At 41.0% G+C, this 21,942-nt stretch overlaps 1 protein-coding gene across 1 annotated transcript in view; it reads left to right on the top strand.

Annotated features, from left to right (window-relative positions):
* Eif3h (eukaryotic translation initiation factor 3 subunit H) overlaps positions 1-21,942 on the top strand; it is an 87,657-nt gene that overhangs the window by 56,574 nt on the left and 9,141 nt on the right. The window contains exons 3-5 of the mRNA XM_010619523.3: positions 17,760-17,927; positions 19,430-19,529; positions 20,662-20,811. Of these exons, the coding sequence (XP_010617825.1) occupies positions 17,760-17,927; positions 19,430-19,529; positions 20,662-20,811 (418 nt within the window). The remainder of the gene's footprint in view (positions 1-17,759; positions 17,928-19,429; positions 19,530-20,661; positions 20,812-21,942) is intronic.

A 21,942-nucleotide genomic window follows, 5' to 3' on the forward strand; every position in this document is an offset into this window, starting at 1 on the left:
TTTTTTTTTTTTTTTTTTTAATTAACTTTCTACCAGTTGTGACTAATTTGACTAGAGGATGCGTCTCTTGCCCTCTGGAAATGTGATACTGACCTGGAGGTGTTTGTGAGGGCCTTGGAACTTCATTCCTTTTAGAGACAGGAGTATCTCGAGTTTTTCCTCTGGTCGTGAGAAGTTTGGAGGGATCATTGCCTGTTCCCCATAGAAGTAAAAGCAGGAGTGATGGCTTTCAGAAGACAGCATGAGAGTGGCAGCGAAAGCAGGGAAAATGGGTAGGCGTTCACTGGTATTTGTAACTTCTTGGCCTCATGGGAGACACTGCACTGTGGTTGTGCTTTTGATCTGGTGGCCACATTTCCTTGGCCTAGTGAAGTGCTTGGAGAAGCAGTCTCCTCATCTTGCCAGTACTTCTTACTCCCTCCGTCAAGGGATTGTGAGTTCCGCTGGAAGTGTTGTGTGGTGGGCCCTGCTAATGCAGTGGCCAGCTTGTTTTGGATGGGCCTAAATATGGCCCTTGACAGCACCCACATCTGTCTCCTGGACCCTCGCATCTGCTTTACCTCTTGAAAGGCTTTTGTTACTAAACTCAAATTCTTGCCCTTCTCCTTTGCCTTTCTCTTATCTGTATCTTTAAATTTAACTGTCACTTTTGTGAGCAGGGGATTTTGTTATGAACTAGAGAACAGAATGTACTCTGTTGAACTTTAGTCCTTGCTAAGTTTTTCATTCTTAAATACGTTTTTGAATGACAGAGTTATTAGAACGGTACTTAGAAGAATTTAGAAGTTTTATCCTGTATCATCTTTAACAATAGTTACTCGCTTAGTCTGTTTCTTTCTAAACTTGAAAAGATAGGCCCTCCATTTCAGCATGTTTTGACCTTTTGTGTGTGCTCTATGTTAAATTATGTGTTCAGGTGTTACTGAACGATCTTCATCATTAAAGCTGTTCTCTAAGCTCTCAAAAGTATGCAAGTCATATTTTACTGAACATTTCTTCATTAGTTATGAGGTCATTTCTAGTTTTTTGTTACTATAAATAATTCGTGTGTACATGTGTGTGTGAGGGTGCATCGTGGGATTACTCAGGGCCTTGTGTGTGCCAGGCATAGTCTCTACCACTGAGCTCCCCCTTCAGATTTTGAGTTGTAACCATAATCTAGATTTCCATCAAATGAGTCAGTCACAGGACATACTTTTATGGTACTGAAAAGAGCCTGGGCTTGATAACTAGGAAAGTCTAGGGAGTTGTGTTTGTCACTTATTTATTATACGAGCAGGTTATTGTGATAATTGAAGAAACCAGTACTACCTTACATGTTAAAAATATGGAAAGTGACTTACTAATTGAAATATAAAGTTCAGTGTGGTGGCAGATACTTGTAGCCCCAGTACTTTCTGAAGGCTCAAGCAGGAAAATCTCAAGTTCTGGGCAGCTCAGTGACTTGCGAAACCCTGTCTCAGAAACAAAGAAAAGGGCTGGGGATGTAGCTCATTGCAGAGGCTTTGGATTCTATTCCCAGTACCAAAAATAATGCTAATAACAGCAGGAATGAATACATAGAAAAAGGAAGCTGTTAGTCCCAACATTTTTCCTCTGACAGTGTGACGCTCTCAGTGTGCTAGAGGGCCATTTCATTGTCACTGTAATTTGTTGTACGTGAGTCCCAGCCAGAGGCTGAACTACAGACAAGGGGACAGGTGTAGAGGGGGACCCACCTCCACAGGAACACACACCACTCGCTCTGCAGCTATGCCACACCTTATCCAGCATTGCGTCAAACTCTCCGCCCCCTTTTAAGGTGAAAATTTTATACTAATTTAGTTCAAACTTATTTGATTACAGATAATTTTGAATTATGAGCTGCTTATTTGAATTAAGTCCAGTGATCCAAAATTCTAAATTTAAACATGATCTAAACTATATCTTTATTTTTCCAATGTTGTTTTTTAAAAGACAGGTAAAGTTAACTATATCATACTGATTCATCCTTTCTAAATATTGAGACAGTTTATATACTCACTGATATTTCTCAAAGCTTATAACCTTTGCAATACTTTATATTTAATTCAAGACTTTCTCCCTTTCCTTGGCATTTTTAATGTCTCTGGATACATTTGAATGTCATTATTACTTGTGCATTCATTCCATAAGGAATGTTCACCTGAAAAAATATTTTTGAGGTGAGGGCCCAGTGGCTCCTTTTGGAAAATGTATACAAAACAAGGCAGTTTCCGAGGAGCAGCCTCATCTAATGAAAGCCGAAAGAAATGTGGTACCCACTAGAGTCACTTAACCTGGATTTGGGGAATGGAGGAAGTTCCAGAAGGAAAAGACATGCAGCCAGGACTCTTGCTGCCCCTTAACTTGTGTCAGTGCTGTCATCTGTGTCTGGTTTGTGGTCTGCCGGCCTACTGTGCCCCCTCTAGTTAAGGGTCATACTGCACTGTTGCACTCAGAGGCAAGGAGGACAGAGCAGGTTGCTGGACTTGGCAGTGAACTTCAGAATCTTAACTGCACACATACGTGTTGTTAGTTTGGCTACCTGTTTAGTTAGTTGTCTGGATCTTTTTAAAAGTCCTGCATCTTCCTGACCTATAACAAATTTTAGAAAATGTAACCTTCACTTTCTGTTCTGTTTTCTGAGGAAAAAAAGCCCTGAAACAACTATATTCATATAGACTTTGCATAATATTACAATATGATTACATTATGATTTTCCAAGAAGACTTATTTGAAGTCTTGTTTGAAGTCTTAGTAATTATCAAGTTCTTAAAGGTTGTATAAGTCCTATAGTTTGCCCAAGAATAAGACCTACCTGGAACATAATCAGCCTTGAAGATTGGAGATCAAAAATCTCAGCCCCAGCCAGCCTGTCCTTGCCTATCCTGCCTCACAGAGTGGCCATTGGTGAGAGAAGGAGTAGATGTAAATTGCAGCAGAATGCTGGTGCCTAAGCCAGCGGACACGGGACATTGGGGAGCGTTTGGAGCGATTTTTAGTTGTGACAACCTGAAGGGATGTGCGTGTGCCCCTGGCCCTGGAGGCGAGAGGCCAGGGGTGCTGCCAAACATCTTTGGAAGCACAAGCTGCCAGCACACCATTAGTGCCCACTCCGGGAGGCCCTGGCAGAAATGGGGCATGGATCAATCTGCTGGGAACCTGAATCTAGGGGGCACTGATTTGTACAAGCAATTGGAAAGAGGTGTGATAGGAATAGGAACATGTGAAGTGTGAATAGGAATCGCAGGGACACACGTCTGTCTTACTGCCCTCTTTAGTCATTTGTCGTCCCAGAATTTTGGGCTAATTGTGAAACTTTGCCATGTAGTGTCATAGTGCCATCAAAATATTTGTAGAATTCAAAAACAAGCTACAGTAACTTTGTTTGTAAATTAGAGCTTTCCAGGGACAAATTAAAATAAGACATTTCCATTTACCAAAAGGTTTTTTTCAAAAATAATGACTATCTCTAAAGACAGACAAAAGTCCCAACTTCCAGCCCCCCCACCCCCATCTCAGTGTGTTGCCAGGCTGGGCTCCAATTCCTGGACTCCAGAGGTCCTCTTGCCCCAGCCTCCCAGTAGCTGGGACTGTGGGCGTGTGCTACCAGCTCAAAGTAGCGGTTTCTTAGCAGGAACAAGCCCCAGTCGCACTGTTACTGAAAATCTTTTAAAGCTAGCCACAGAGTTAATGACAGATGTTCTGGTTGGAGAAGAGCAGAGTAGTCTGTTGTTGTTAATTTACACAACACTGTCTAATACCAGTCTCTCACAGTATGCGGGAGTCCCAGGAAGGGCAGGATTACTGGGTGTGCATGAGAGTGCCTTGTCTGCGCAGATGTATTATGGCATGAAGGAGAAGTACTGGGTGTTTTTGATGTTGTTGTTATGGAAAGTCTGTGAATTGATTGGAGAGTGAATAGCAGCTGAGGCGAGCTGTGCTGTCGCGAGTCGGAAAGGCATTGGAATTGGGACGCACAGGGTGCAGCACCGTTAGCTGTAGAGCCCGGCCCTTTCTCCACCTGCCCGCCTGTGAAGTCGGGATCCATCTTTTAATACACGCTGTCTTATAGTGACAATGCTAGTCTTCTTCTATACTCAGTGGGGTTTTAGACTTGATGGAATACGGTGGTGTGTTTTATAGTTTTAATTCAGTATGGAAGGAAGTAGTGAAAATAGTAAATTAAAAATTTTGATCTCTGAACATTGACTTTACAGTGTGCTCAGTGTATGGCAAGAGATAAAGCTGGACTCCGCTTCCCCGGCTGCTCGTGAGAAAGATGCCTGCGTGAATTTCTGATATGAGAGATTGCACTATTACCCTATGTTTAACACACAGTTGATTCCAGTAAACTAAGAATGCTGTTTGCATTCTTTCAACTTATATGGCAAAGTGGCATGGTTTAAATAAATTTGCAGTACCCTGGGTAAGTTGACAGTATTATTTTTTAGTGAAACCTTTAGAGTATGTTACTGGAATTAGTAAATTGTTTCTACTTTACTAAGCCTTGATAATTTTAATTTACTAGAGGACAAAGTTGATGAAATTGCGGGGCATATTTTTTAAAAGGATCTAAATAACTGCAGTAAGATGTGGATAGCCCATATAGTTTATTTAAATCAAGGATCAGAATCTGACCGCTATGGTTTACCTAATTGGAAATACTGATTTTTAGTTTTACTGTGTTCCTTAGACATTTAGTGTGACTTTCCATAATTTTGGAGTCTGTTTTTCTTATCATTTATCTACGATTATCTGACATGACCGAATGACCAAATGCTTGCTCTTTTGGCTGATGACCTGTAAGTCTGAGTAAAGAGCTCCTAATTTAGTAAAATAGAATGAGAAAAGTCAGTTAGGGAACCAGTAATCCACGCCGTGTGTCTCAAGGCTGTGCATTGAAACCCTGGGCATAGATACAGATCATCCCTGTCCTGATACACAGCAACTTGCGGGGGGGTAATTTCATTAAAACTTTTATTTATGTAACCAAAGCTGAGATAACATAACTCTTTAATGAGTAATGTTCATTAGTGTCATGTGTCCTCTACAGGGTCTGTCTGCAAATGATAAAAGTTTGAGAGACTTGTTGGTTTGTCTGAAATAAAGTGTTTGAGTGTCCTTGTCTTCAGGTTTACCCTACGCCTGTTTCTGTGTGGGGAAGTCTCGGATGTTCATTGGTCTCATCTTTAGTTAGAACTCATGTGCATGCGTGTGTGTGTGTGTGTGTGTGTGTGTGTGTGTGTGTGTACGTCTATGTACGCAGCTGGGAATTGAGGCCAGGGCATAACGCATGCTAAGCATGTTCTCTGCCACTGAGCTATATTCCCTAACCCTCTTGTCCCTTCTGAAGTAGCCTGTTAGTCTTATTTTCATTTTCTGGTCGTTTGGGGTTGTTAAGGCTCCAGACCATATTTTTAGTGGAACTAGCTTTCTCCATTTATTTCTGTGGAGCATTTGAAGGCACAGTACCAACAGTTGATTGTAATTTCAAAACGTAGCAAAAAACAGAGGTAACTTCATCCATGGCAGATTTTTAATGTTTTATTCCAGCTTTAACTCTTAAAATGCCAACAATGCACCTAACAGAGACAAACATTGCTATTTTACTGTATGTTCTTATCACCATTGCCATGTAAAAAGTACTAAACCAGATCTTTTTATCACCTGGGATAAATTAAAAATTAGACAACTTAATAATTTAAGGATAGTCTGGTTATTTTGAGCTTTTCTTTTGTTGTATTTAGTGGCAGAGAAAAAATTAACATTGCATGTCTCCTGTATTCTCTGCCTGCAACCACTCTTTTGCACTGTGTTATTTTTCAGGATGTGAAGTCAGGTTTTTGACTTCTAAGCTTTATTTTCTGTTTGTTCTTAACAGAGATCGTTTATTCGCTTATTGGCCCAGAGAACTCTATAGGATTACCAGATTATTTTCTTTGGGGCATTTTGCATGTGAGGAGACCCAAGGAGGGTGGCTGTCATCTCTTGTGTCCTCTTTGCTCCTCTTCATTTGAACACTGGGCCTGTTCTGTCCCCACAGCCTTGTGCCTGACGGTGCCAGGATGGTCTGGCTCATCAGAGCATGGAATGCATACTCATCATGTGAGTATCTGAAGGGACCATGTACGAATTCACTCTGTCAGGTTTTTCTTCTGCAAAATATAAGGGGGAAGCAAGCAGGCTATTCATCGAATGCCTTTAACTGAGTATTGTAATCTCTTTTGCAAGGAACAAACATACTCTTTGATGAAAAAGGGTGGCTTTGTCGTTGCTCAGGTGAATTTACCTGGCATGAAAATGCTGTGAGACATTGCACGTCCTCTGGTTAAACTTGGCTCCCTCATTGTTAGAATACACTTCCAGTTTAGGATTATTTGTTTGTGTGTGTGTGTGTGGGGGGGCAAATAATCTGAAATAAGTGTAGGAAAATAAAGCAAAGAGACCCTTCCCCAGTTATGTAGCCTCTTTCCTTATTTACAGTTGTGCAGTTCACTCCTGTCATTGTTGCCCATAGAAGGTGGTTCTGTTTCAAACGCCTGGCAGGAGCCTGCCTGTCAGTTGTGGAAGAGAATTATTTGGTCTGTTTTGTAGCTTCCACCATCTTTCTACAGTAATTTTTCTTGCCTTTCAGTAATGTTTGCTTCCCCCCGACGCACTGTTTTTCTTCTTTTTCCTCTAATCAAAGCAGCCTTCCATGAAGCTCCATGAGCTTCAGGTTACGTATTGGCAAGGTCACTGATGGCTTTTAGAGGGCCTGGCTAAGCTCTCCCAAATTTCATAGGGTTAGTGAGCTCCTTGAGGATAATCTTCAGTGTGGGACTTGTAGAGCTGTCTTTCTTTAAAGTTCATGCATGACAGTGGTAAGATGAGTCCGAAGAGTATCTTAATAACATGGCATTTTTGCTAGAAGTAACTTTTCTCCCAAATTATTCACATGTTTTCTCTTACGTGTAGGAAGCCTGTCTTGTTAGGGTCACCGTTCTGCCCTTTGTCCAGCAGCCTCAGTTTACCAGCTGTGGTCATAGCACTGGGCAGGTAGGAGAAAGTGCTCTTCTCCTCCACTCGGAAATGATAGTCTGCATCACAAAGGCACGTGGTGACCATCCAGCCTGCCCCTGCCCGGATGTGTGCTTGTTCCTGGTAGGACCAGAGGAAGGGTTCTTACCTCTTGGGTCTCCATGTGACAGCTGGGACTTTCTCCAAGCCTGTGGTCTGTTATTCCGTCCCTTGCTGCAGATACAACTGTGGTGATCCTAGTGCTGATCCAGGCTTCGCGGCCACCCCTGAGCGCCCTTGGTCACTGTCCCACCTTGGCTTCTCCCCTGCCTCCGCCCAGTGTGTGTGGAGGAGTGGAGCTCCCTTGTGCCTGGGGCGTCGTCTCTGTCTCAGCACTTACTGTTTGAGTCCTGAGCTGCCTGGAGAATTTGGTAAAAGCTTTGAGCCCTCTCACCACAGAAGTGTATATGCATATGCATATGATTTGGGGATTTACCTTGAAATACAGGGTAAAGATTCCTGGGTTAGACACCATCTCCTAAAACAAGATCTCAACAGGAAGTGTAACGTGGCCTCCTTAAAAAGAAACCATACGTTTCTAACCTCAGATTTATTATGGCTCTCCTCAAAAATTGCTGTTTGATCATTTTTCTCAGCATGAATTTCATATTCCTCATACTATAAAAACATGTTGGAAAGAAGCAGAGTGTGCAGGGAAAAGCGGAGATAAGAAAAGGTGGATAGACTGTAAGTATTTACAGTTTTGATTTTTCTGATTTAACTGAACCATAGGAAATTGTAGCTCCTATTGCTTGCTCTCTGTTTTTACCAGCTTCCTTATCTTTATGTTGCAGTTAAAATTGTACCTCTCATGCTCTCTAATGTGGCACTTTTAATACTGGTTTCTGAACCCAAAGTTTCTCGGTATGTGAAGGCAAAGGGAACTTTGGGTAGTTGAGGCAGTAGGTGCCCTGGAACCCTGAAAGCAGTGCCTGGTGTGGGGTAGCACCGTTAGCTGCTCCTTGGGTGGAGCATCCTGAGTGGGGCTCCTGGTCCCCAAGAAGCTGGTGCTGCGCCCCCCAACTCCCACTCTAGCCCCTGCCACCGTGGTGGGTGTTGTTGGTTTTTTAAGGCACCTGTTGGGTGGGGGCAGGAAGCTTATTTCCTCTATTTGGAACAGTTATGAATGGACTGAGGAGCTAGAAACTTATATAGTACAATGTAATTATGTTGCTGTATACACAGTGATAATAGAACACCCAAGATTACCTTTTCTTGAAATCTAATTTCTGTAGCTTGTCTCTCTCTTTATTGAATCTGTTCTTTATTGTACTGAATATAATTAGTTTATAGTTTTAGTATCTAAAAAGTATTTTTTTCCTTTTGTAATCCTTTCTCATGGTAGATTGTTTTTGGTCATATTCATATTTGTACATGTGAATTCTGTTTTATGAAATGAGTGTTATGGATTCACAGTTTGTTTTTTATAGCCAAGTGCCGTCTCCATTCCCCTTCTGCATTTTTCTGCTTTCCTCCTAATCCTAATGCAGAGCTGATAAAGGGGGAGTTAACACTCGGTGATCAGATAAATCAAACTCAGTTTTCCAGACAGAAACAGCCCCAAAGATGCAGATAAGTGCCCTGTCCTCAAAACTCTGAATTCTGTTTCTGAATAATAGGTGATGATGAAAACCTGAGGGTTCTTCCTTGGGCGTGTCAGTGCGCCAAGATCTGTTTTGATTGATTTCATGTGAGTCTCTTAATGGTCAGAGGAATTGACCCTGTGTGTGCGCACGAGTGATGCATTGAGCCGCAGTGAGACCTGCGCTCACTTAGTGGCTTGTAGGTGATGCGGCTGCTGGCGGGCGGTGTGAGAGGAAGACGGTGCGAGGTAAAGGCGAGCAGGGTCCGAATCCTTTGAGTAGTCCAGGATCTTATCCTGTTCTCTCCTCGCAGCCATTGAGGAGCGCTGGTGCCTGATAAAAAGAGTTCTCAGTTCTGTCAGGATGTATTTATGTACTTCAGCATCCTGTGTCTTGGGCAGTTTGTTTGTTTTTGCAAAGAAAATAAAAAATCTTTCATACTCTCTGTACCTTTAGAACTATTACCAATTTATCATATTTCTAGGCTGTCTGGGGGAAGCAACCCAAATTGTTTGCACCTTTGCATTTATATGACTTTATATTGTTTTCTTCTCTCTTAGCATCTCATGAGCATTCTTCCATGCCGTTAAATTTTTTTTAGAGATATTCTAAGTGATTTTGGCCTACGAGAAAACAAATTCTACGTAGAAGGTAGATGACTGTGTGGAGTGAACAAGTGAGTAGTTCAGATCGAGACCCACAGACTCACAGCGTCCTCTCACTGAGGGAGCGCAGAGAAGCGGAAGTTTTGCAGGGTGTGGATGGTAAAGTCAGAGTGTGCTCTGGCATACAGTTGTCCGTCTGTCCCGTGTCTCTGTCCCCCATGTCGTTGGGTGTGTGTGTGTCCCCGCCAGCACAGGGCCATCTGGCTTGCAGGGATGTTTTTGAAATTGCTATCACTGTATGCTTGGAAGTTCAGTATTGTTTTCTAAGTGAAGAGTTAAGGCCCAGGGACAAACAAAAGTTTACAACTTCCAGCCCCTCGGGCGGCCTGCTGAGGGGGTACCTTTGGGAAATGCTGCTGAAGTAGCTTTACCACTGCAGTTGGTTCTCAGTGGATGGCTTCAGAATGGGAGAAGCAAAGCCACTCTCACCTCACCCTCGACTGCAAGCAGTGCCTCCTAAAAGCCATCATTTGTTTCCTTTTGAATAACTGGAGTTTGGAATTGAAAGTTTCTTGTAGAATGAAACTATCAATTTATGTTGGTAGCTTTTTGTTCTTTCATAACCCCCCCCAGAAAAAAACTTGTATAAGTTTTTTTCTGTGTTTTGAAAAGTACTCGTGAGGTCATTTCTTGTTTTACATCAAGAATCCAGATTTATAGGAAAAGCAAATCACAAATCAAGCATGATTTTTAAAGTCACAGTTGTGCTTTCTGCTTTTCAAATAATTGCACAGATTTTTTTATTGAAGCCTCACCTGAAAATTTCATTTTAGAATTAAACACTGGGGACAGGTTTACCTATTTTGAGATCTGGTTTTCCCCCCTTTGGATAAATGCTCTTGTTTCCTTTTGCTTTGCTTGATGGACTACTCAGAGAGCCAAATTTGTGTATTTCACTCAAAATATCTATGGATTGATTCACTTTAAGTCTCTCTTGCCTGCATTTTGTGTTCTATGTATTGTAGTTTCAACTCTAGTTCTGCAGTTACTGATTGTTTTTGTATTAGCTGCTCCAAGTGAATGGGACAGAACTTCCTAATAACTGATCTCTTCAAGGACATTAATCGTGATCCCGTGTTTTTAAACATTGCGCTCTTTCAGAATATTTAACACCTAACCTTGTGTCAGCAGTAATCAGGTGGCTCATACAGAGCTGTAAATAGCACAGAGATGTTACCTTTCCTCAGGAAAAGCACATTAAAAATTTCCTCCCTAAACTCAGAGGTTCTTGCATGATCCCTGCATACCATATTTTAAAGTATAGCAAGAAGCATCAGTGATTGCAGGTTTGTCTTTCTGTGACAATTCTTCATGGTGATGGGCCTGTGGCCCTGGGTCTTTCCAGGTGAATTCACTTTTTTGTGTGCAAACAAATATTAAATGACATACAGTTAACTTTCTCCTAGCCTTCTGCCACCCCCTTATTACTTAAAAAAAAAAAAAGGATTTCTTGGCTGTTTTGTATGACTGAGTTAGAAAAATAATATATGTTACAGTATACACACACGGTACATGTTGCCTGTGAGAATCTAGTTTATTTTACGGAAGACTTCTTGAAGCATTAAGATCCCTTTTTAAAAAGTTTGATTTCCAGTATTGGTTGCGGTGCTTACTAGTTTCTAAAGATGGAGCAGAGGGACGACCTTACCAGCCCCATCCCCATCCCCTGTGCCTTGGCATTGAAGATAAATTATTTTACCAGAATTATAAACACTTTAAAGAGTAAAGTACACTATTCTTAAAAAATGTTCTGTAAGATTAAGAAAGGCAGTATTTTTGTCATTTTTTAAAAATAGGATAGATTAATTGCTAGGTAGAGTAGAATTTATATTAGATACTTTATTGTGAAAAATTGAACTGTTTCCAAAATTTGTAAGCAGTCACAGGAATGGCATTAATAACATATATTAATTGAAACAAGAGATGAATTTGTGATACAGACAAGGTGATGAGAATGTGGAAGTTTTAAGAAATCTGTATTCCATAGTTCTCTCCACCCAAAGTAGAGTCTTTATTCTTTTTAGAAATGCACATTCTGTTTGCTTAAATCTACATCTGCTTCTAGCTTTGAACATTGCCTGAAACGTATGTGCAGCTTGGCAGAAAGTCTGATATGAAAAGGAAAGCACAGAATAAAGTTTGTCTTGTTAAAATAATGGCGCAGACTGTGTGCTCATGGTATCCCATAGTGCTCCTTGGAAAGGAGCTTCTCGTGATTTTCTTGAGAGTCCTGCTGAGCACTTGTGCCAGAACAGATGGGGGATTTTATGCATTCCATTGCCTGACATACTTGTTGAACCCATTGGTTTGTTGCAAGGAAGTTGTGGGGTTCGTTTGTGTGTTTGTTTGCATTTAAACCCTTTGCATCTCTTTGTTGAGTTTTGTTTCTTTGCTGCAAAGTGTGTGCACCGGATCTGGTCTCTCTTCCCTCATGTGATGTGCTTGTGCGGTTCAGCTTTGATCTGAGCCAATACTTAGTTACGATGTAGTTTTGTCAAAGGTTTAAAAAGTAATATAAAATGTAGTGCTTTAGGTGTTTGATTACATATTTTTGATAATTATCAACTTGGCATTTAAAATCTTTGGTAGTTTTATTGCAATAAAGTCTTATACTAAATTATTAATTTAGTGATCAAACATGTACAAGCTGTGGTTTCTGAAAACTTAGAAATTTGTTCTATATTTCAGTTGTATCTGTGTCTTGTACTTTATTGATTCAGAAATAATTTACACTTCACCATGAAGCTGTGATGAAGTTCTTTTAAATGGGAGTTGTCTGGGTTTTTGCATCAGAATCTGAAGTCAGATTGAAGTCAGAGCTATAGTAAACAGGTTTTCCAAAAGGGTTTTAATCATCATGATTCACTAATTAGCGGTACTGGGAGGAATAAAGTTAGTTAATCTGTGTAGACCGTTTAGCAGGGAGTCTGACGTAAGTGTTCAGTAAGTCTGGTTTTGTTCTTTGTGCTTGGCTGCATACATCTTTTCACTCTAGGTTAGATTAATTTTTTAGATAATTGCATTGCAATACATTTTGAAATAATTTGAATTTGTTTGATGTAATATTACCAAATAAGAGATCAGTCCTGAAAGTTTTAGTTTTTTAAAATTTAAATTACTGTGGTACCTTGGTTCGTGAACTTTCCACAATTCTGGTTGCAAACTGAATTGAATGAGAACTTGATCAAATTTCCCCATGAGGTCAACATGGAACCTAATCATTGAATTTGATTTGGTTCAAGACCAGTTCAGTTTGTGACCACAATTGTGGAAAAAATTAAATTTGTGAACTGAGATACCACTGTATCTTATCCTTTAGGCATTTCTAATAACACATCTGTAAAAAAGCCCCCCCACCCCTATTAATCAGTTGGCCAGATTTCAAGTTTGTTGTTTGTTTTTTTGTTTTTTTTTGTGTGTGTGTGTCAGGGATCGAACATGGGACCTTGTGCTTGTGAGGCAGGTGGCGATACCACTGAGCTACATCCTGGGTGGCCCTCAAGGTTTTTTGTTTTTTTGTTTTTTTTAAGTATGTTGCAACTCTGCTTTCTGACTTTTAGCCTATCTCAGTCTTTCCACTTGTGACAGTTTTTTATTTTTTGGTTTTTTTGCGATAAGAATTTGTATTTCATGATAGTTCACTTAAAAGTAAAAAAGTGCATATAAAAATGAGGGAGGAATTGAGAGTGACAGAGTTGTGGTGAATTATTCTGCACTGAAACTCTTCGAGTCCCTTAGCTCTTCCTCATGATCTCTGGGACCGTAGACTCCTACATTGTTTGGTGGCCATGTAACTGCACATACAGGATCTGAACACAAGACAGCATACACACACAGTATTATTTAGTGTTTTCTTGTATCACAGTAAAACAAGAGAAATCCCAACAAATGTGGATTTTTGAAAGGAATTTTGGGCAGTCTACCTCAGTGAAGACAGCATTAGCTGTGGGCACTTTAGATTTAACTGTTTTGCGAAGTGGGTACCTGGAAAAAGTGAGGATGGATAGAGCCGGCGAAACTTGGAACAGTTAGGCTGTGTTGTGAACCAGGCTCTCGTGTGCTTGGGAGAATAGCTAATTAAGACAGTTGCAGAGGTCAAGGAGATTTATAAAACTTTGGTTCATTTTTATAACCCTTCCACATTTTGCAGCACCACCTTAGTTGCATCTGAGTGCAGCTTTTGTGTTAGTAATTTGAGGTGGCTTAGTAGTAACTACCCATTTGTCTTTATAATTCATTTGCTGCTTCTCAGGTGGTAATTTGTTTGCTTTTTAAACTGAGAATGCTTAAAAGGCTCCTGCCTACACTTCTCATTACACAACCCTGACCCCTCTGTTGAACATCATCATAAATTTAAAAATATTCTTCTCCAGAAGGGTTTACCCCTTGCTGTTCGTTCACTTTGGGAGACTCCCTGGGAGTATTTAACCTGACTCGAAGTGAACGTCAGTGGTTGAAACTGCTGCTTTGGCTTCTGTCGAGTAGGAGAACTGGAGAACTGGAGAAAGGAAACCGAGCAGCTTTGCAGAGTTGCCTCATGCTCCTTTCCCGGTCAGTGTCAGTTGGGAGTTACTGGCTCTTTATCTTTTCCTTTTGTTTGTTTGGCCACCATGCCCATTTCTGTGTTAGGAGCCGCTCTCTGCATATGAGTGAACCTTTGCTGGCTTTGGTACCCTCTTTTCAAGTTGTACCCAGAGAAGTGAGCTGGGCCGGACCGTCCGTCACCTGTGGGCTGTCACAGTGCCCCATTGGCTCAGGCTCTTCCCTTTTACCCGAGGACTGGGGCTGAATTCATCTTGCGTGCTTATCATGCTGCCCTCTGCCCCTATCCGAAGCGATGGCGTTCCCCTCCAGGTCAGCCCGAATGACCCTTCCTACTCACAGTGTAAAACTAGTGGCAGTCCCCACGCCATCGTTTTCTCCTTGTCTCTGCCACAGGCGACAGGGTACACAGTGGGTTGGTGGTGGCTGCTGAGAGCATGGTTGGGGGCAGGTTAGTGGGACAGTCTGCTTTGTATTTCCTGTGCCTACTTACTTTGACTGGGGTCCTTGCAGAGAGAGGCGAGCTTTGTACTTTGTGAACGTTTGTTTGGGTAGAAGGAGGAAGAAAAGCAGTGAGTGAGGGGAGGGAGGCGAGCGCAACACACCTGCGTGAACAGGAGCCCTGGACCAGGCCTGAGAGCTCCCGCACTGGTGGTCTCTCTTACTCCCCACCTTGCACGTAGTAGAAAACGGTGCCACTTTTTTGGTTTTGCAAACTCGGTCAGGTTTCCAACAGAGGCCTGGGCCTTGCCAGTCTCCAGTCCCCCAGCCCCACCTTTCCTACCCTCACGTCTAGGTCTGTTTGTCTCTGTGCGGTGTCTCCACATGGCGCTGTTAAAGGCCATGGTTTTTTAATGCGTGCTTTCAAAAACAAATCCTTAAGTTGAGCAGTAAGTCCAAATTAAGATAACGCCCTGAAACTTGAGTAGAATAGGCACAGCACAGGTTTGTTGTATAATAATAAAACTCCAATGAATTGCAGATTTTAAAAAGCAGTTTTATCAATTTACCTGTCATTGCTCTTAACCATTTTTATATTCACGTAAGATATTTAGGTGATATGAAAACCATTACGACTTACAAATAAGTGAATTTAAAACCTCCTAAAATCTGGCATGTGGTAAGAGAGGAAAGCCAGCATGTTCCCCTGATTCTTCCCTCCAGTGATCCAGCTGATCTCTCTACCTCTCAGTCCCCAGAAGTAAATGCAGTGGGATCAGATTTATTTATACATTGAGCAACCTTGAACTTACAGTCTTCTATTGTGGACTCTCCTGGAGTGTAGAAAAATACTTCATTTTCATTCTTATTCTTATTGGAGGGGTGGTAAAATAGGTAAGCCTTTGGATAAGAAGGAATTTGGAAGTTTGCTACAGATCTGGGGAGTTTGTTTGTTTACCTCATTACACTGAAAGTGCCCTTATAAAATCTATTTTTATTCAGGCTGTTTCAGGGGAGTCTTAGCAAGATTAGAGACCTTTTTTTTTTTTTAAGAGAAATTTGATTTTAAATCATAATGCATGCACACTAGAGGCCCTGCTTTAGCTAATAAGCAAATCACTGTTTTTAAGTCAGAGATCCCAAGAACAGTGCGGAGCCCTAGCATTGTGGTTGGGAGTGCTCACATCTTTTTGGAGCTGAGAAAACTAAACATCAGAGAGGGATCACGAAGTGGACATCAAGATCCATCCCCCAAGGGATACAGTGTCTCTAGATTGCAAGGTTTTTCTTCTCTTCCATCTTCAAGTTGGGAGAACAACCTCTGTTTTTGTTATGGCGAGATGGTACACAAGCAGGTGCTTTGTAAGTACTGGTTTAAAAAATCATTCTGTTGAATCTGGTTTGTGCCATCATTTGTTAAGTAGTCTGTCCCCATCTCTTCTTTTCTTTCCTTTTAAATACCAAATTTTAGTTTCAACTCCTCTTTGACCTAGAATACTGGAACTTTTAATATGCAAGTTAGATGTGGTTAAACTTTGTTAGCCAAATCATGTATTTTGATTAGAATTTTAGAACAGGAAGAGGTTGTAGCCATGATGCTATGCACTTCTCAGTGTATGTGGTTGATGCCCAGTAGATCTGTTAAAGGAGCTGAAGCATGGGGAGATAGAATATTAAGATAAAAGATAATGGACACATACATGTTTATACTGCTTCAGGCTATCATACGGTACATAAAGTAGATCTCCAGGGTGGTGGTATTTGTTAGTAACAGTTTAGACCAGCGATGGCGAACGTTTCAGAGCTTTCAATGTTACAAATAGCCCCCTTCAGCTCGTGTGCCATAGGTTCACCGCCGCTGGTCTAGACTATAAGAAGACAATAAGGGATTGTTTCCACATGTCGTTTATAAATCTACAGGAACTCTGGCTTGGTATATACGTATCACCTTCTCCCGGTGCCCATTATTTTTTAAAAATAAATTTTATTGGCACACTTTTTATATACATAATGATCATATTCTCCCCATACTCTTTAAAAGCAAACAACGAGAGAAGCAGTGCTGGTCAAAGCACCTTCACAGTACTACTTGTGCTCCTTTGTGAATGAGCGAGCTCACTTTGCACAGTTACTTGACCTCATGTGTACCCTGACAGTGGCACAGCTTCAGCTCTGTTGCAGCTTTGCCATGGACTTCCAGAGGGGGAGAGCACAACTGTGGGTGTTTCCTTTCTTTGGCTTTTCTACAAAGCAAAAGAGAAGTTCAGAACACTTAATTCTTAAGTAGTTAACAGGTGGCTGCCTTGTAGCATGACAACCATCCTTAGAATAACTGGACTTAGGATTTCTCTGCCTAGCAAGGAGTGTTGACAAAGAAGATGGTGTACCTGTAGAGAGCTCTGTTATGCTTGTGATCCCAGGTCCTGTTTGTGTGTTAAAACAATACCACTGGAACCAAAGAAATGACAGACACAGGAAATGGTTAGGTTTGGAGTTAAGCAAATTTGGTTATTCCACATGGAGTAACATTCATTCATTCTGATAGAAATAGTTTGGATATTATGCTGACTATAAAACTTTTTCATTTATTTTACTTGTTATGCATTATTGGGCCATACTGCTTTTGGGGGGTGGGGGGTACAGTGGATCAAACTCAGGATCTTGCAGGCGAACCACTGAGCTAAATCCCTGGACCCTTCATACTGCTTTTTTTTTTTTTTTTTTCGGCTTGTATTCTTTTTCTACTGATACTGCTTTAAGTTAATAGTATACGTTATAGTGACTAATTTGATAAAAGTAAAAGTCATTAAACCTTTTCATTCTGTACATGGTGATTAAAATAAAACAGTTCTAATAAAAAAAGTCTATTATTTAACACAAAGGAAACACATAGACAAGGGAAAGGCTTTTTAAAAATTTAGTATATGCAGCAGGGGGCACCAGATGAAGGCAGAAATGAATTCTAAAATTTTAAATCAGCTGTAGTCTATATTCTGTTCTTATATCAGTGATGTGGTAGCTGATTGTTTTAACTTCCACTTCTAAAGGCTGTATTGAAGAAGAGATTGATAACTATTCTTGCTCATCAATCCATCTTAATGAAACATCTTAAGTCCACCCAGTTTAGTAATTACATGAATTTTTCTTTAAACATTTATTACTTTTGGAGCTTTAATAAGAGGTGCAAAAACCACATTTAATGATAGCTTGTTTAGAAGGAGGCATTAGCATTGTCTTTTTAGTACCTTTTCTACAAAATGGTCTTTTCATTAATGAGTAAAGGAAAACCCCTGTATTTGGAATGATTTGGAAGTGTGGTTTTGTTACGCTGAATGGGGTATTTTACACTCTAGTATCCTGTTCCTTATAGCTAATAAGTAGTTCTGTAGAATTTGTTTCTGGAAAGCTTGCATTTAGTGCGGTGCCGTGATAAGGTTGCTCTTTCCCTCCCCTCTGTGTTACCCAGTCCAGTATCAGATGGAAATGATGCGCAGCCTTCGCCACGTGAACATCGACCATCTCCACGTGGGCTGGTACCAGTCCACCTACTATGCCTCGTTCGTTACCCGGGCGCTGCTGGACTCTCAGTTCAGCTACCAGCACGCCATTGAAGAGTCGGTCGTTCTCATTTACGGTTAGTAGGAGGTTCCGTTATTATTCTTTTCTTCCCTTCGTGTTATTACTGCTATTTTTGCTTTCTGTCTTTTGCCTGTAAAAGCAGCCTGGCAGGCTTTCTCAAGTAAATACCAACCCTGTTTCTGCAGCAGCCTCAGCAGCAGCTAAGTCTAGACAGGGTTTCCTTCTTTCTGTTTATTTTTCTTGCTATCAGAGCCCTGATGTGTACATTTTGGAATGCTGGAGTAGCTGCTTCATTTTTATTCCGCCATCTCCCCTCCCTCACCGACCGGCCTGTGGAACTCAACCAGATGTCTAACAAACCCCGATTGCTGCAGTGTCTGGCTCCCTACGTGACTGACCAATCGTAGCACAGTTTGCCAAGTTTTTTATACCTCTGACAGCAGTGCACAAAACCTGGACTGTTTCTTAGCACAAAGATTTTTTTCTTTTCGGCCTATTTAATGGTGTTTCCTCAAGCTCTCCAGACCAGATGTTCTGTGCTGTATCAGAACTGTAGGCAATTTAACAGCTTTATAGCCTCCCCCTCCCCAAACACTCACAGTTTGCCGTATCTGGCAGACTTGCATATAGTTTCCAGCTGAGAAGTAAATGTAACGTTCTGAGTATCTGTCAGAAAAAATACTAATGAATACGATCAATCTTATGAGTTGCCCCAAAATTGTTTCAGTATGTTAACAATTGGATTATAGTAAAGAACAAGTTGTTAAAGTGTACTTATATTGGCTGGAAACATTGCATCATCAGACCTTGATGAATTTTCCACTTGTTTCAATCTATTTTGGTTTTCATTTTATCACCTATTGCTAAAAGTTTCACTGTGTTAAGTTTCAGACAACACGAATGTTAACACAGGTTTTAGGCGAATACTGGCACGCCAGAGCCGTTATCATGCGGCAAGTGCTAAGCTCCCTCTCTCGCGCAGTGTGTAAGCAGTTAGTTCTGAAAATTTGTTTCTCTGAAACTAAAAAGACACTTTTGTGACAGCACTTTGACTTAGTGGTTTTGTTTTTACAATCTGCTTTGATCAAGAAATATGAACAGTGATTATTAGGATGGATAAATTTGTTTTCAAGGCTATTCATTTTAAATTAGTTGACTGGAGTATACCAGTGCATATGACACTTTTTCATGTTTAGTATTCATCGGTGTTTTCCTCTTAGCTATACAGGATTTATAAAATATAGATTACATTCATAATAACTTCAGTGGTTCTAGCTGAGGAATGGATTTGAGAATTTCTTAACTATATTTTTAATCTTCTGTTTTTACTTTAGGGAGGAAGTTATCCTAAGTAAAATAGATCCCTGTATCTCTTTACTTCCTGTTAGCTATAAATGATTTGAATCTATTTCAAGTTGTGTTCTGATTATTTATTTTGATTGTTTTGCAAAGATGTGATATTGTATAATAAGTAACAGAATGTGGCTAGAACCAGTGTTATTTGAACATGGTGGTGGCAAAATTTTTAGTAATGTCTTTCTCTTTTCCTTATTTAAGATCCCATAAAAACTGCGCAAGGGTCTCTCTCACTGAAGGCATACAGACTGACTCCTAAACTGATGGAAGTTTGTAAAGAGAAGGATTTTTCCCCTGAAGCGTAAGTGTTTGGGGGCCCATGGGGCGTATGGTAAAGCATGGAGTGTTTTCTTTTAAGTCTTCAGTTTGCCACATTTATTGAATCCTTGGTTGTGCTATGGTAATGCTTTCACCATGTGGACTGTCGCAGTTTTCTGTATGCCCAGTGCCACTAGGTTTGTCTCTTTCCGTGTTTAAATTACTCTTTATAGAACACCTCATCTGTTTTCACCAGGAATGAATTCAGTTAGAGATGGAATTAATTTGCTAAACTGCATCTGAAGAAATAAATGATAGCATAAAGGGAGGATTAAAGAGGTCAGCGGCTGGCTCGTTGCAAGCTTGCCTCAGACTTCACGTCTTGTTTTGTGAGCTATTTCGTGAGGGGGTGGGAAAAAAGATATACTTGAAGGATTTGTAAAGGATGTGCCTCACAGAAGTGATATGCAGAAAACTAACTGATGGAGCTCTTTTGTGGTCGTGCTTACTGGCATTGGAATATTTACATTTTAAAAACTAAAATTCAGTTTTCTGTTAATTGTAGAAATTTTTATTATGAAGCCAGAGTTAGTGGCTTTGACTTCGTATAGAACAATTCATCTCTGGTTTTCTGTTTGGTTCTAGAAATAATTAACGTGTGTAGTTTTTAAGAAGAGGACCTAGCTCATGAACATTTCCTGCACACAGAGTGACTGCTGCATTGTGCGCTGCTGTGTGTGACTCTGCTGTGACTGTTCTGATTATTAATTTTTTTAGTTCAGCATCTAAAAGGGAGCTTTCCAAGAAATATAGAGTATTTTTCCTAGCTATTTATTTTCGGTGTTTTAGATACAGATTATGTAGCATAACCATGACATTTACATTTTAATGTCAGTGAAATTTTAAGGTATCCAATAGCAAAGAATAGTTCTTTTGCTAAAAATTTATTTTTCTGAGCATATAGTTCACATTCGAATCATTTTTAAAGTTGACACTCGGATTACTTGTATATGTTTTACTCTGTAAAACTCTAGCTCCTCTCCCTGTTTTGCTTTTTAAAGAATATGGCTACAGGAAAGATCCTGGAGAGGGCCTGTAATTAGGTAAAATGTATGAAATAGCCAAATTGAACATTTTTGGCCACCAGACCGAAGTATTTTTAACATGCTTCACAGGTTGAAAAAGGCAAATACCACCTTTGAGCACATGTTTGAAGAAGTGCCGATAGTAATTAAAAACTCACATCTGATCAACGTCCTGATGTGGGAGCTGGAGAAGAAGTCAGCTGTGGCGGATAAGCACGAGCTGCTCAGTCTCGCTAGCAGGTAAGTGGCCCTGCCTGGTGAAGAGGACCTTTTTATTGCTTCTTGCCGAAGATGAATTTACATAGGCTTTTCTTGTGCAGTAAGAGAAAGAAATCACCTAAGACCATTTTGAGTTTTCTGAGGTGTATGTAGCAACATGTCCAGCCCTGGGAAAACCGCCAAAGTGGTAAAACAAAGCACATTGTTTCAGTACTAATGGCCACTCTTGTACTGAGTTGCGCATGCTTTGATCTGAGAAGCACTTGTGGGAGAGGCTTTATTTATCTTGTGCTGTCTGGATCCTAACAGTGCTCAGGAGAGCAGAGATGCTTTTTTCCCCATACTGTTGCGGTGCCCTTGTTCAGATGCAGACTTCATTAGTAAACTGGCAGTTATTTGAGGATTCAGCTCAAGTCAAAATTTTGACACTGGCTTTTGCCATCTTTGACAGCAGGGACGTGATTTCCTCCAGTGTGACTGCTTTAGCGGTCTAGTTGGACTGTTCTCTTCTAAAATGCCGACTGAGATGTCCCAGAACATTGTTTCTTTATGAAATAAGCTATCTCTTTTTATTCACCGCCAGCCTCCACCCCCGTTGCACATGTGGGCCAGCAGTCTTGCGCTGAGCAGCACCTGGCCCCAGTCCTTGCTGTAGCAGAGGTGTGGACAGAGCCACATCCTCAGCTCCTTTCAGTGCCCCTCAGGCATTTTGTTTTTTGTTTTTTTTTTCCATGGTGAAGATAATCTGGCAGTACCCTTCCATAGAAAATGGAGAGAGTAGGTAATCGGTGTGCTTGTTGGCTGTAAGAAGCAAGGTATATTCTCTCAAGCTACTGGTCTGAGCAGCAGTTTGAAGAGTTTAGTTATCCTGGGTAGACACTCAGAGCAGAGGGACATGCAGATCTGGCAGTTTGCCCAGAGGGGACGAGGGAGATGACCCCAGAGCCAGGGGCCGCATTGGCTCCATGCCCTGCCATGGGAGGGGCAGGGGTGGGGCACCTTCCATCCCATTAATCATCACAGAAGCCACACGAAGGTCCGGACGAGGCAGCAGGGGGACTGAATGGTAAATGGAGTGCTAAGTGATACAGCCAGGCTGCAGGCTCATTTGGCACCAAAGAGTGTACTGTTTGACTGCAAACATACTTGCAT

This window comes from Fukomys damarensis, unplaced genomic scaffold, assembly GCF_012274545.1.
Source record: "Fukomys damarensis isolate Sample0158 unplaced genomic scaffold, DMR_v1.0_HiC HiC_scaffold_5, whole genome shotgun sequence".
NCBI classification, from domain to species: Eukaryota; Metazoa; Chordata; class Mammalia; order Rodentia; family Bathyergidae; genus Fukomys; species Fukomys damarensis.